At 40.3% G+C, this 12,693-nt stretch overlaps 1 protein-coding gene across 4 annotated transcripts in view; it reads left to right on the forward strand.

Moving 5' to 3' along the window:
• The window catches only part of ST6GALNAC3 (ST6 N-acetylgalactosaminide alpha-2,6-sialyltransferase 3), a 236,740-nt gene that overhangs the window by 16,841 nt on the left and 207,206 nt on the right, over positions 1 to 12,693 (forward strand). The window contains exon 1 of one of the 4 annotated variants that reach the window (XM_068691193.1): positions 620 to 888. The exons of the other annotated variants lie outside the window; for them this stretch is intronic. Coding sequence (XP_068547294.1) covers positions 871 to 888 — 18 coding nt within the window. The 5' untranslated portion in view covers positions 620 to 870. Of the gene's footprint in view, positions 1 to 619; positions 889 to 12,693 lie in introns of those variants that run through there. 4 annotated transcript variants of the gene reach the window in all.

Consider the following 12,693-nt stretch of genomic DNA (forward strand, 5'->3'; position numbering starts at 1 on the left):
AAGTGGAAGAAAGACCGCAGGAGAAGCAACAAATAAGAATTAAGACTTTTATGATATACAGAGTGCGGTACAGGGAAGTTTGAGTATGGTGAGATGATGTAGAAAAACACAGACAAAGACTAACTGCAATAAGAATTTCACAAGTGAATTAATTAATCCACAGGTAACCCCAGGTAACCCCACATCAGTGTAGCTAACCCCAGAGGAAGTTCAGAGCCTTTCTCAGACCTGCCCCAAAAAGCTTTCCCTTCCCTGTGACGTGTGGCAGCCCTTTGCAGGGCAAGGCAGCGCAGCACAGCACAGGCACCCCTGGTGGGGTACTTGTGTCGCTTGCTGATAATGATGAGCTCACCAAAGGAAGCTGGCCGAACACAAAACAATACTTCATTCTCACAGGCAGTGTAAGGGTTTTTAGAGCCCAAATAACGCAGAACTTGGACCAACTGGCAGCAACTGTCTCCTGGGAACACTTAGGGAGTTGCACAGGGATTAATTATAAAGACGTGGCTTGATTTTGGAGCATCACGGACCGCCTGCGAGCCGTAGATTGCCGTCTGTCCGTGCACTTGATGGTGAGCGCGTCCCGGGGCTCACAAACACGCTGGAGCCATGAATCAAACGCGGTCATGTGATGGAGGGGAGGTACCGGGCTGGCGCCCAGCCAGTGGCAGGAGCTGATGGGTGGAACAAACGGGGCATAAAAAGACTAATATGACTAACGGATCCTGGCTGCGTGGTACCCTTATTTGGATCTACAGGAATGTGGGCTCTAGCAGTTCTGCGGCTCTACCAGCCTTTTGCCTGACACTGGAACTGCTGCTCACAAAGTAGAATCCTGCTGCTCTGTGGTAGGAAGGCTAGAGAAAGAACATGGCCTGCATTCTGAAGGTAAATCTCTATCTGTTGCTTGAATGCATTGTTAGAGAGCCCCTCGCTGCTCAGAGGCATGGATTCGGTATGGTCCTATTGCATCTTCGTTGTCTCTTTTGAATACTGGTTTTGTTTGCAAACGAATATGGAGAGATTCTGCAACGTACAGCTGTGCTCTGCTTCCCTCTGCCATTCTTTTCCTCTTTCCCTGCATTGTCAGAACAGCGAGCTATCAGCTAGTGGGAAGGGAACTGTGTGCCGAGTAATAGGAGGGGGGTGAGGGGCTCTGGTTTGTCTCAGTTGACTTTGTTGGAGCTGAATTCCTTCCTGAGCTATAGCATTCGGGCAACAGACTCCCAGTACAAAGGACAAAACGGGAAGTTATTTTCTTTTCTGACTGTGCAGCATTCACTGCTCTTAAAGCAGAGGTTGCAGATGTACACAGCTGCCCCAGTTGCTCCTTAAGCACACACTTCCCTGCTGAATTTACCCAACACCCACATACTCCACAAATTATATTTAGCATTTAATTGTGATCCCTAATTAAGGTACCTATTTGATGCAGGGTTTTTTTCCCTTTCATGCCAGCAAATACAAGTGCAAACTTACCGTGTGCTCATATGCTTTCTCCAGCCTGCTTTCCTCAGATAAAAGTACTTGCAAGCAGCATGTCATGGAGATGGAGGGAGCATCGCTAGCACTGAGTCCTGAATGAAAGGGGAGGAGGCGGAAGTGCAGCCAGTTGGGAACAAACGGCGTTTGTTCCCGTTTGTTCCCTTACGGCATTGTCACTCGCAGGCAGCCCCTCTCCTGCGCCTGGTTCCAAAGTGATTTGTTTGTGATTCGTTGGTTATCTCCCTTGCTCCTTTCTGTGTATTTTTTTAATAGGTTTGTGCTCTGTTCCTTTTAGTAAATAAAACCTATCTGGGAATACTTTGTTATTTTCAGTCTGACCTCCTAACGAAGGGCTGATTATCCCAAACTTTGGGATGGCCTCTCACAGCAGTTGCCTTCAGCGTATCAGCTGAATGGGTGAATTGCAAAGCTTCAAAACAGCCCCCAAATAATAAACAGTCCTGTATCTCCTGGAGTCCAATTCCTATCACTTTTCTCGGTGTTCAACTCTAAAAATAACCGCTTATTTCACTGCACTGTTTCCCCTCTCATTCTTTCCCTAGTAGCAGGTCTGTAGTGCATGGATTATTTGTTACTTTTGTGAGCGCAGATCTTGTGGCAGTTTTTTAAATAAATATGGTGAAGTCTACCTCAAGTGCTGAAACTTCCCTGAACTCAGAGGTTCTGCATGGAGGTGGATGGTAACAGAATCCCTTAAGCAGACAGCACTGACGCAAGTGAGAGTTAAGTTGCAACTACTTGGGATGGGGTGGTAGGAGCTCTGTGAATGGAGCCTGGCTTTGCGGAGATAAGCAGATGCACCCCTTTTTTAAACACTCCCTAGACTTGGCTTGGATCTGTAGGTTCCAGAAGGGAAACTTTTTTTGACAATGTTAAAAGATCACATACAAAATCTTCCTTCTGGCACTGACAGTTAAAAGAGAATATCCTTCTAGAAGAAAGCTGCAGTGTGTTCCCCCAGCCTCCTCCTGCACAGTCTGATGGCACAATGTCTCCCAGCCTGCCACCAGTATGACTTCTGCAGGGCCTGCCTTTAGAGTTTGAATTATAACACACTAAATGCCTCCCCTCTGCCCAGCCCTGCAGCTCCATTTGGTTGTAGTTCCGATGATTAAATCAATAGATACATTGGTGTTCCTTGACAGGGAGCCTGCTGCCAGCCTGGTTCTTAATCTTGTTAACACAAGCAGGTGCAAGGATAAAAAGTGAAACAGATAAGAGAAGATTAGCTTTGTCATAAGGCAGGCTGGACTTCTTTAGTCAGACATCCCACAGGAATAATCTAAATGTATAGATCAAGATACTTAACTGTGTATGAGTTCTTAATGTAATGCCTGTACTTCATATAAATATGAGTAGTTGTGTAATTTCTGGATCTGACAGAAACAAAAGCAGCGATTGCCCAAAGGGGATCACAAATATTCTTCAAACTTGTACCATAGCAAGGAAGTTGAGAATAATATGTATCTCTTAATGTGACGCTTAGTTCTTTCCTGAAATTACAAACCTGTTACCCTCATCCTCCTCTGTTCTCTTAGGTTTGTTCCAGCTCCCTAGTCTATTTGGTCAGTAGCCTATGTGGAACCATACCTATAGCAAATACTTTTATATACATAAAAATTTTAAATAGGTAGTGACACAGTGTATAGGGAGGCAGACAAACTGTGTTTCCCTGCCACTTCTGCTCTGAGTAGCTTTGTGGAGCTGCCTTGTGGCTCTACCTGCCTTACTTCCTAGATTTTATTTTTAGTTTTTCCTTCTTGCTCATTTATTTCACAAAGATATCGGGGCTTGTGAATATTGGAGTTCTGTATGTGTAAAAGCTTAATATAAATGATGTTTGATGGCGATGTATTTAATAGCCACTCACCTCTGTTCTTTGTAGTTAATAATTAACCAAAGTTAACTTGCAGTTTGCTTAAATATATTGGAAAAACTGTACAACTGTATAACGTCTGATACCAAGACACCCCCCTTTGCTATAATTACTGCAAGAAATCATCTCTGTATGTAGCACTTGTAGGAGTGCTTGGGAAGGTGATTTTTCCTAAAATGTATGTTGTCTCTGGGGTGTTCCTTTGTGTACTCTCTCTAGTTAAAATAGTCAGGACTGTTGCTTGTTGTGCCCCCAGAAAGTCTGTATCCCAATCACTGGTGGGACATCCTGAATTATAACTACTGAAACCCTCTTCTGAGAAATTCTCTCCTCTGTTGAGGAAATACAGAGAAAAAGGCAAGTTCTAATACACTAGATCTTTTTTTTTTTTTCCTCACCATCATGTCTTTTAAAATCATAGCAGAATAGCTGAGTGAAGTGTAGGCATTTCTTGGAAGAAAACAGTTGATCTTCTGCTTGTTACTATGGCAGCTACGTGCCACCTCGCTGATTACTAGATTAACAGAGTGATTACTACTTATGTAATCACTGTTAACTCTGCAGATGTTGAACTCCCTGACTTCTGCTGTATCAGCCAATGGCTTTTCAAAATGTTATTAAATACATTATTTCAAAGGGACTCTGGTTTTTGATTAATTGAAAAATGACACTTCAGTGCACCTGTCTTCCTACAGCAAGCACATGAATGATGATGGTACCCTGTAAAATGTTAATATCCCCCACTGAGGATTGGGCAGTGATACTTTAAAACAGACAGAATGGGTAATGTTACTTCATAAATACCACGCTTTGCAATGGATTATGCCTTCTCATATTCAGATTCTTCTTTTTAAGTTGAGGTTTTGAAGGAGATGATGGAGGTGAATTATGCTGTCGTCATAGGGCAGTTTTAACTGTGTAGCTTTAGTGTGGTAGAATTGAACAGAAAATGTATTTGACGGGCCTGAGAAGACTATGAAATCTAGAAGGTTGTTTATTTCTGTTTTGTGTGTTGTGTATTTACTCTGAACAAAAGTGATTTCATGTGCCTGTAGACTGGATGTAACCTATCTGCAGAGATCACCAATGAAACCTTCAGTGAAATTGTGTTGTAAGTAGTGTTATGCCCTATCCCTGGAAATGTTCAAGGCCAGCTTGGATGGGGCCTTGGGCAGCCTGGTCCAGTGGGAGGTGTCCCTGCCATGGCAGGAGGTTGGAACTGGGTGGTCTTTGAGGTCCTTTCCATCCCAAACCACTGTAGAATTTTGTACAACCTCAGGCAATGCTGTTGTGACCACAAATGACTTTGAGTTATTCTTTTCCAGAGTAAGCAGGTGGCTAGCTAAAATCCATAGCTTCTTTAATATTTTCCTTATCTAATTACAAAACTGAAAAAACAATATCACAAACTGTAACTTGCAGGTTTTAACCAAACCCCTTAGCACTGCCAGTAGCAGTGTTTTGAAGGATGCTGTAAAAGATCTTGTGTCTCAGCATAAATCTATGTACTGCTAGGGGTTTGCAGAGTGCAGGGCTGTCCGTGGAGGCGATGTGTATATCCTACTTGAATGAGGTCCAAGATCATTCACATGCCCCTTGACTGCTAAATTGACTGCAGCAATTCTTATGCAAAAAAATGGGACCTATCCATTTTCCTGTGCTAAGAATTATACTTCGGTCTCATTTGATTCTCACGGTGTCCTCTATCCTTTGCCATGATGACGAATAGAGATCCTAGGGAAAGGAATAAAGGTAGCCCTCCTTGTGGGAGGATGCCCACCTGATGGGTCATTTCCCAGCAACTGCTCAATTTGCTGCAAGTTGACTGTAATCTGGGTGCTCAACTCAGCCTGTTGTGGTTTGCTGATCAACAGTTCTGTGGGCTGAGCTATTTTTATTGTGGCTGGGATAATTTCCGTGAACATACCATTGTATCTTTAGGGATGGAAAGTGTTATGTAAATACAAGAGATCAGTCTTCTGAACTTCCGTTTCCTGCCATTTTTCACACTTTGTGGCTTCTGCAAGGTTTCTTTTTATTTCTATTTTTAATTATAAAGTGCTTGAGGGGAAGAAACTTTCTGTGAGGAAAATACAAGAGGAGTTGTACCCATTTCAAGAGTCCTGAAAATGTTTCATTGCAAATGTAGTTAATAGCAAAACGCATGTAGTTTGCTGCAAGACTGCTTCGAAAAATCTCTTCCAAGAGTAGCAGGCTGTGTAACATTAGTGCTCTGGTTTTGTATAATACCTGTATTCTGTGTTTTGGAAACTCACGTTTCTACAGTATGGGTCATGTGCCTTAAAGGCATTGTAATAGCAAGCAACCTTCCAGATAACAATTGCAGTGTAAATGCATAAAGGTGCCCCTTATGAGGTATGCAAGTGAGCTGGAAAGTTAGCAGGCAGATGCAACAAAGCGTTACAGAGCAGAATCAGCATTTCTGAGGCAGTAACCAGGTCTCCTGTTGAATCAGCCCATCCTTATTTGCTGTGGCTGACTTCCCCCACCCCCATGGCCTGCCAAAAAATAAAAATGCTTTTGTAGACAGTGAGAGATATTCTAATGGATCCTAGCAAAACTCCACAGCTGCTTCTTTCTGATGCTCCTTTTGTTGGTCATTTCTATTTTAAATTCCTTACAGTTATTCTGTTACTAACTAGAAGCCTTCATTTCTGTAGGTCAATATTGTTTGCTTCTAATTTGCTCCAGTGAATGAAGTTGCATTAATTAATCTGGCAATGTGTAGGGCTATGATTTGCTGTATTATGGTCCGGTGGTGCTTAATTACCATGTCAGATTTTTTATAGGGTGTAGCACAAGAAATTTAGTAATGTTTTTTGTGTTGGATTCTTGGAAAAAAAAAATGAGGAAAATTAAATTCTAAGTATAAAACATTCTTGTTCTCATTTGCAATGATATTTAAGTAATTATACTTTAAAGATTATATACTAGTCCACTCCCAAGCACAAGGAAACAGAAGTGTAGTCGGGCTGAGTCCTACAGAAGGCTTTCCTTTGGTTGAATGAACTTGATTTTGATGCCTGTGTAGCTAAAACAAGACAACCTCCTGTATAAGCATGCTTGAATTAGTTTAAAATTGGACTTTTGTTGTCCTAACTCAGCAGAGGTGTGAAAACCCAAACTGCAAAATCAGCACAAAATTAGGACCCGTCTCAGTTCTGCTTTTAAGTATTACATGATAAACCAGTAATAGGGCAAGAGGTTTTTGGTTTGTAGTTCATCTTTAAGCAATGAAGCATATGTCATCCAGATGTTCTGCCCCCTTCTCTCTCCCCCTTTAGGCTATGTGTGTTTTATGCATAATTGTGGGTATGGACTATTAAATTCCTATATTAAAGGTCAAGTAGTCCTCTCAAAATACAGCCTCTTTATAGACTCGTGCGTGAGCTTCAGTGATATGTCTTGTTCTTTTGTTTTTTAAATTCTCATTTTGGTACGTAATGAATGCCAAATAATGGTAGATTACAGTATTGCACACATCACAGGAAGCAGCAGGTTCTTATACTTTGTAATATATCAAAACGCTTGAAATAGAGGTCAGATGTGCTCTTCAATATTTGTAGTGAGATGGCAGGCAGAACAAAGCAGATCTGGTGTCAGAATAACTAAACATGCACGATCAATTAAAGGGGACCTGAAATGCAGCTTAAAATATCACTTAAAATAAATCTTAGGTTTTAGTCACAAGTAGTCACAAGCATCTGCTCATCTAATTTGAAAAGGCAATTTTCAGTATTCTGTTGTTTCATTCCAGTAGTATCTGTGCAGTATCTGTGCACCTTCCAGAAGTGTAGTCCTGGACACTGATCTGTCCAGGGCTTGTTCTTCACCTTTTCCCAGAGAAGTGATATTTGTGCAGTGCAGGTTGACTTCATTTAGAGGGATTTGTTTGTGTGAGACTTTTTAAAGAAAAATAAATAAATCCTTGTGTGTATTAGAGGTGGAAAGGAAAGGTCAAATGCTCACATACCCAGAGCAGCTCTTGCCGTAAAATAGCTGTTTTGTGCAAGAGACTTGAAATTACCGGTTTTAAACTTATTTCAGAGTTTTAGTTTGATTTTCAATTATTATGGGCCTGAGCCATGCAGCCAACTGCAATTCAATGGCTGACACCTTGAACAGGATTGGGAATTCTGTGGGAAGAGTGGGAGGTCTTGGTTTGTGTGTTACTGTTTGATCCCTTAATTGCTGAAGATAGGTGCTGCTGTGTGGAAAGTTAGTTGTACCCAAGAACATTTCCAGCCTATGAACTAAATAGATTTTGTTATTGTTGTCCATGACCTGTTCCCAATACTTTCTTCTGCCCAACAGCTGCTCTCCATCCATGGCCTAATTTGTAGCACATATGGTTGGAAATATGCAAATATGACAGAGGTGGAGGTTTGTTAACTCGGTAGTCTTGGAATCCGAGCCCTGTCTCAAGGAGTTAGGAAAAATGGATCTTTATGGGGATCTGTGAACAAGGTGTGTAAAGGAAGCCCTAATTATGGGGTGCAGTCCCAAGAAATAAGGCAAAACGTTGCCTTGAGCCCTATCATTCCTCAAAGCTAAGGGAGCAGTTGCCTTATGGTTGTCAGCAATGTGGGTTGTTTGCTATTCCTGGTGGAAGAAATCTGCATCTACTGCATTTTCTGTGGTTCTTCTTGCAAATAATCCATGCATCACTTGAGCTGAGTTAAGAGACCTGCACTTTTTCTTTGGGTTCACGGGTTTCTGCATACTGGGAACTCTGGAATAAAAAAAGACAATGTGATTGTGTTGTGCATCATGTGTTCCAGAGTCTGAGTCATTCACATGCTTTTTAGGAAGTGCATGGCTATATCATTTTTAATTTTTTAATCAGTCAACCAACTGAAATTATCAATACAAAATCTGTAAAAGTGGGGCATTGTATTTAAAATAATGACTGTTATTTTGTTTCTGATTGCTTTAGCGGAACCATCTGGAAAATGATCGTTCTTAGCTTTATATATTTGATATTGGATAAAATACCACACAGGATATTCTATTTCTTCCTTACTGTTGAGAAGAGCAAAGGAGAGGCAGGAACTGAAATGGAAGGGTTTAGGATATGAAATCTTGTAAGCGATGCAGTTCAGGAGTAATGGATTATGTTGTCTAAAGGCAATCCTATTAAGTATTTCTTGTATACCTGTGCAGTGTGTGTGACGTTTTAAAATTGCTGTGGGAGCACCACACTTGCTAGTAATTAAATGAAGTGTAGCTTCTTATGAAAGATGTATTTTAGAGCAATTTGCATTACCAATAGGCAGTGGAATACTAGCATAGGCTGGTAAGATCCAGGTGTGGAGCAGTTGGAAGTCAGCAGAAAAACATGTTTATTTCATGGGAATAGCAATTTGCGTAGAAGAAATGCAGAATGAATTATTTATAGATCCTGTTTCTTCTAATGAGGCATTGCTTGCATGCTGGTTTGCAGGATTAGGTATCTTCTCTTTCAAAAATTCTCTTCCTTAAAATACAAATAACCTCACTTCTAGCAAAAGTTTGCTAGGTCTTTAGCGAAGGGAATGACCTCCTGAGTATGTTACAACAGTTAAGACATCATTTTGTGGTACTTGGTGTGTTAATTCTAGAAAAGCCAGAAACAAAATACCATATTATCCACACTATCACTTTTCTGCACACTTCCCAACCTTTTGTTTATAATGAACTTTATTTTCTTTCAAATCTGTTGTTCGCTCAGATTTTAGCCATTTCCTTCTGAGAAAGATAGGATGATACAACATTTAACAAAAAGCAATGTGTATTTACTAGCTGTTTAATATTCACGTTAGTATCATTAAAAACCCATTTAGGCCAGTAGAGCACCACCTTGAATATTTTTGAATAATCACTATTCTATTGTTTTATACTAGATTGTGAAATTATGATCCCGTAGTTTCTGTATGTGCTTCTCCAAATTCCTAAGACATGTCCCCTTCTCATAACTGGAACTCAATTGATTTTTTTTTTTTTGATTCATCCGTGCAAGGTTTTGATGTTTTACTGTGTTGTATTCCGCTGTGGGATGCAGATACTCTAGAATAAATTCCTCTCCTATTTCATTTGTTCTGATTTGGCAGGTGAATAAAGGTTTCAAATCTCAGTAGATGATTATTGGGGCTTATGATACTACTGAAATTCACAATAGTTTTACTAAAATTTTCTACCTTAGTGCACAGCCATGTGAGTGAATGAGTTACAAGTTACTGTGTCAGCTGATCTATGGTAATTGTCCTGTGTTTGCTTTTGTCTGTGGCAGTCTGGTCAGGTAATAAAGTATTAACAGAAGAGAACTTTCTCTTAGTGCTTCATATGTGGAGACAGAAGGAAGATCTTTGCATTTAAAAAAAACAAAAACAGAATGGAGAAGGAGACTGACTCACGGTCCTGTGGGATTGATCCTTGGAGCTCTGGAATGTGTAAGTGGGGGAAAAATGCTTGAAGACGTATCTTTTATGGAATTTTTGTAGAGAAAAAACTTTAACTTTTTTCTGTATGGTTAATGAGGGAATTTCAGACAGCTGTCTCTGCAGGTCTCTTTATCTCTTTTCTCTTTTTATTTCCTTCCACAGGGCATAAAAATATTTTCACAGAAAAAAATAGATTTACCCTGCTAAATGTTTTCCTTCTTAAGCAGGGGAATGGGAAGAGCAAAGCCACTGAACACCTCAGCCAAGCTCCAAGAAATGGCAGTTTCAGGAATACTCTGCGAATAGACCCTGTACTACAGTGTGTGTGTTCTCTCAGCTAGTGCTGGCTGCTCTGCTGCATGCTCTTAAGGCCCGGCAGCCTGTCTCTGCAGCTCTGCTATAAACCGTAGTTCATATGTATGTATTTTTTCCTTTGCATTCACTGCCACTTGTGCATTTGCATTTTTTTTTTAAAACCAGTTAAGGTATCTTAGTGGTTTTATCAGGTCACTTCAAATCAACTAAGAGATCTGAAGACCTTAAATGACATAGCTTCCCCCCCATCTAACCACACTTCCTCTTGAGAATACTAAATATAGTGTCCCAGGAACCCACTGTCCTCTCGCCCTTTCCTTGGAGTAGTTCTGGCTTTGTAGGCTGCCCATTGCTACTCACTTCCCCTCTGTTGTGCCAGCACAGCTGTATAAATGTGGTAACATAACCACAACTACAATACTAGAATACACGTTTTTGTATAGAATACTATAATATATAGTATTTTTTATACATAAAAATATATTTTTATAATATATAAAATACTTTTTTTTGTAAATATTTTTTTTGTATAGAATACTAGAATACAACTGGAATACAATTTTTTATTTTTAGTTTTCCAGGCTTGCATTTAAGATTGTTTCTTGAATATTACAGACATTGCAGCGTGCCTAGCTGAGGGCCAGCACACATGCAAACGGGTGGCCTACATGGGGACAGATCTTTATGTGGGTGGTACTACCTAAAAAGCTTCCTGTAGTGTTAATTGTTTGCACTTAAGTGAGGGGCTGGTTGCCAGTGTCTAGACAATAACCAGATCTAGCCACCATTTAAATGGGGGAAGAATCTATATGGGAAGTTTTGTAGCAGAAACGCAGCTTTATCATGCGTGTGCCCCACTGCCCTGAGTTAGAGAGGTAACAACACTGTGTTGAACCAGTGTCTCTGAGCAATGCAATCTGGTTTTAGTGCACTTAGAACGGGGAAAAAAGAAGTGGTCCCTCCTTCATCTAGTCATGACAGCAGCCAACATTTTTCCTGGACTTGTAGATACCTCTGTGACCTTGTCCAGCTACGCTCAGCTGAGTAGGTTGCACGCTATCTAGCTTTGTTACCTTTGAACAATGCACATGGGTCACCTGTCTCCTTGTCTCTATGCACCACTACTGCTCATCTGTAATCCTGCAGAAACTCTGGGTACCACAAAATATCTGCATTGATTAACTTCTACATTTTAACAGTGGGTGAAAGGGGTAGGTAGCTGAATTATTTAAGAAGCAGTACTGTATTTGAGTAGCACTAATGCTATAGTTTTAGATGGTAATTGTACTTAAATAGTATAATAGAGTTGATGTCCATGTATGTTGGACTTATGCTCTTAGGCCCTTTATTGCCCCAGATGTGGTCTGATAACTCTGTGTGTATGTACACTTCTGTCTAGAGGGTGGTGTGTGAATTCAGGTGGTGTCCCCATGGAGTGCTTGTACTCAAGGTACATTGTGTGAAGCTCAGCTGTTGTTTTGTTTAAGCTTTGTTTGCGTAGTTTTCTTTGCCTCTTGGTCTGTCTGGTATTTCAGATGGTGGTTGGAAAATAAATGCTTCCCAAAAGTCAGCTTTAGATATTTGCCAAAACCAATGTTAACCAGAAGTATTAGAAGAACCAGATTGGCTGTGCTTTTTTCACTACTGAGATCTTACACGAGACCTTATTACTACTAGCCATTCATTGATTCCAGTGGGAGAGGCTGACTTTGGTGTGCTTGTTCTGAATACTAATTGCAAGAGCTTTTAGAGCTACAGACTCTTACTTTACCTCTTACCTCTGATCATCAGTTTCAAATCTGCCTGAGGCCATTGCAATGAAGAACGATCACACAATGAAAAGTGCATCTCCCAAAAGGTAGATATCATGCAGGTCACAGATATGTGGAGATGTATTGTAACTACCTTTCAGCTTCAAAGTCTGCAGCAAAACATTCAGTGACAGTGAAAAGAAAATGGAATTTAACGCATTTCCTGATTTTTAATTTTTGTCTGTCTGCCAAATCTTGCCCTCTAAGGGAAGTTCTCAGCCCCTTGTGAATAAGGCCTGAAGAACTGACTTGTGGGCCTCAAAGCTAAGTACCATCTCTTGCCATGATTTGCTAATGGCACCATTAAGTCACTGGTGTTTTATTTGTAAAGTGTCTTGTGAAGCATTGCATGAAAGTGCTCTAAAGCAAATTATGGGAAAGAGTAATCCATTTATGGAAATAAGCATCCTTGTAGGAAGGAAAATGGAGAACTCATCAGTCGTTTAGATAAAACTGCAGGAAGTCTACTTGGGGAGATAAACAAAATAAAAACCCAAACGTTGAATTGATAATAAAATTATTTACTGGGTGGAAACTTTTTGTACCAAATGAAAATGTGTTTTGAAATTGGTGTTGAGACCTTAAAAGAACTGTGGCTTTAACAGCCTTAGATATGTGACAGCTACTTGGCATTGTGTTTTTGCTCAGTAAAGATTTACATAAACAGCTGTGTGCTTTATTAATTGCTGGTTGTTTCTCACTGTTTTATTAGTAACAGAAAAATGTCTGTTTTGAAACAGGTTAT

The sequence above is a fragment of the Anas acuta genome, chromosome 8 (assembly GCF_963932015.1).
Source record: "Anas acuta chromosome 8, bAnaAcu1.1, whole genome shotgun sequence".
NCBI lineage: Eukaryota > Metazoa > Chordata > Aves > Anseriformes > Anatidae > Anas > Anas acuta.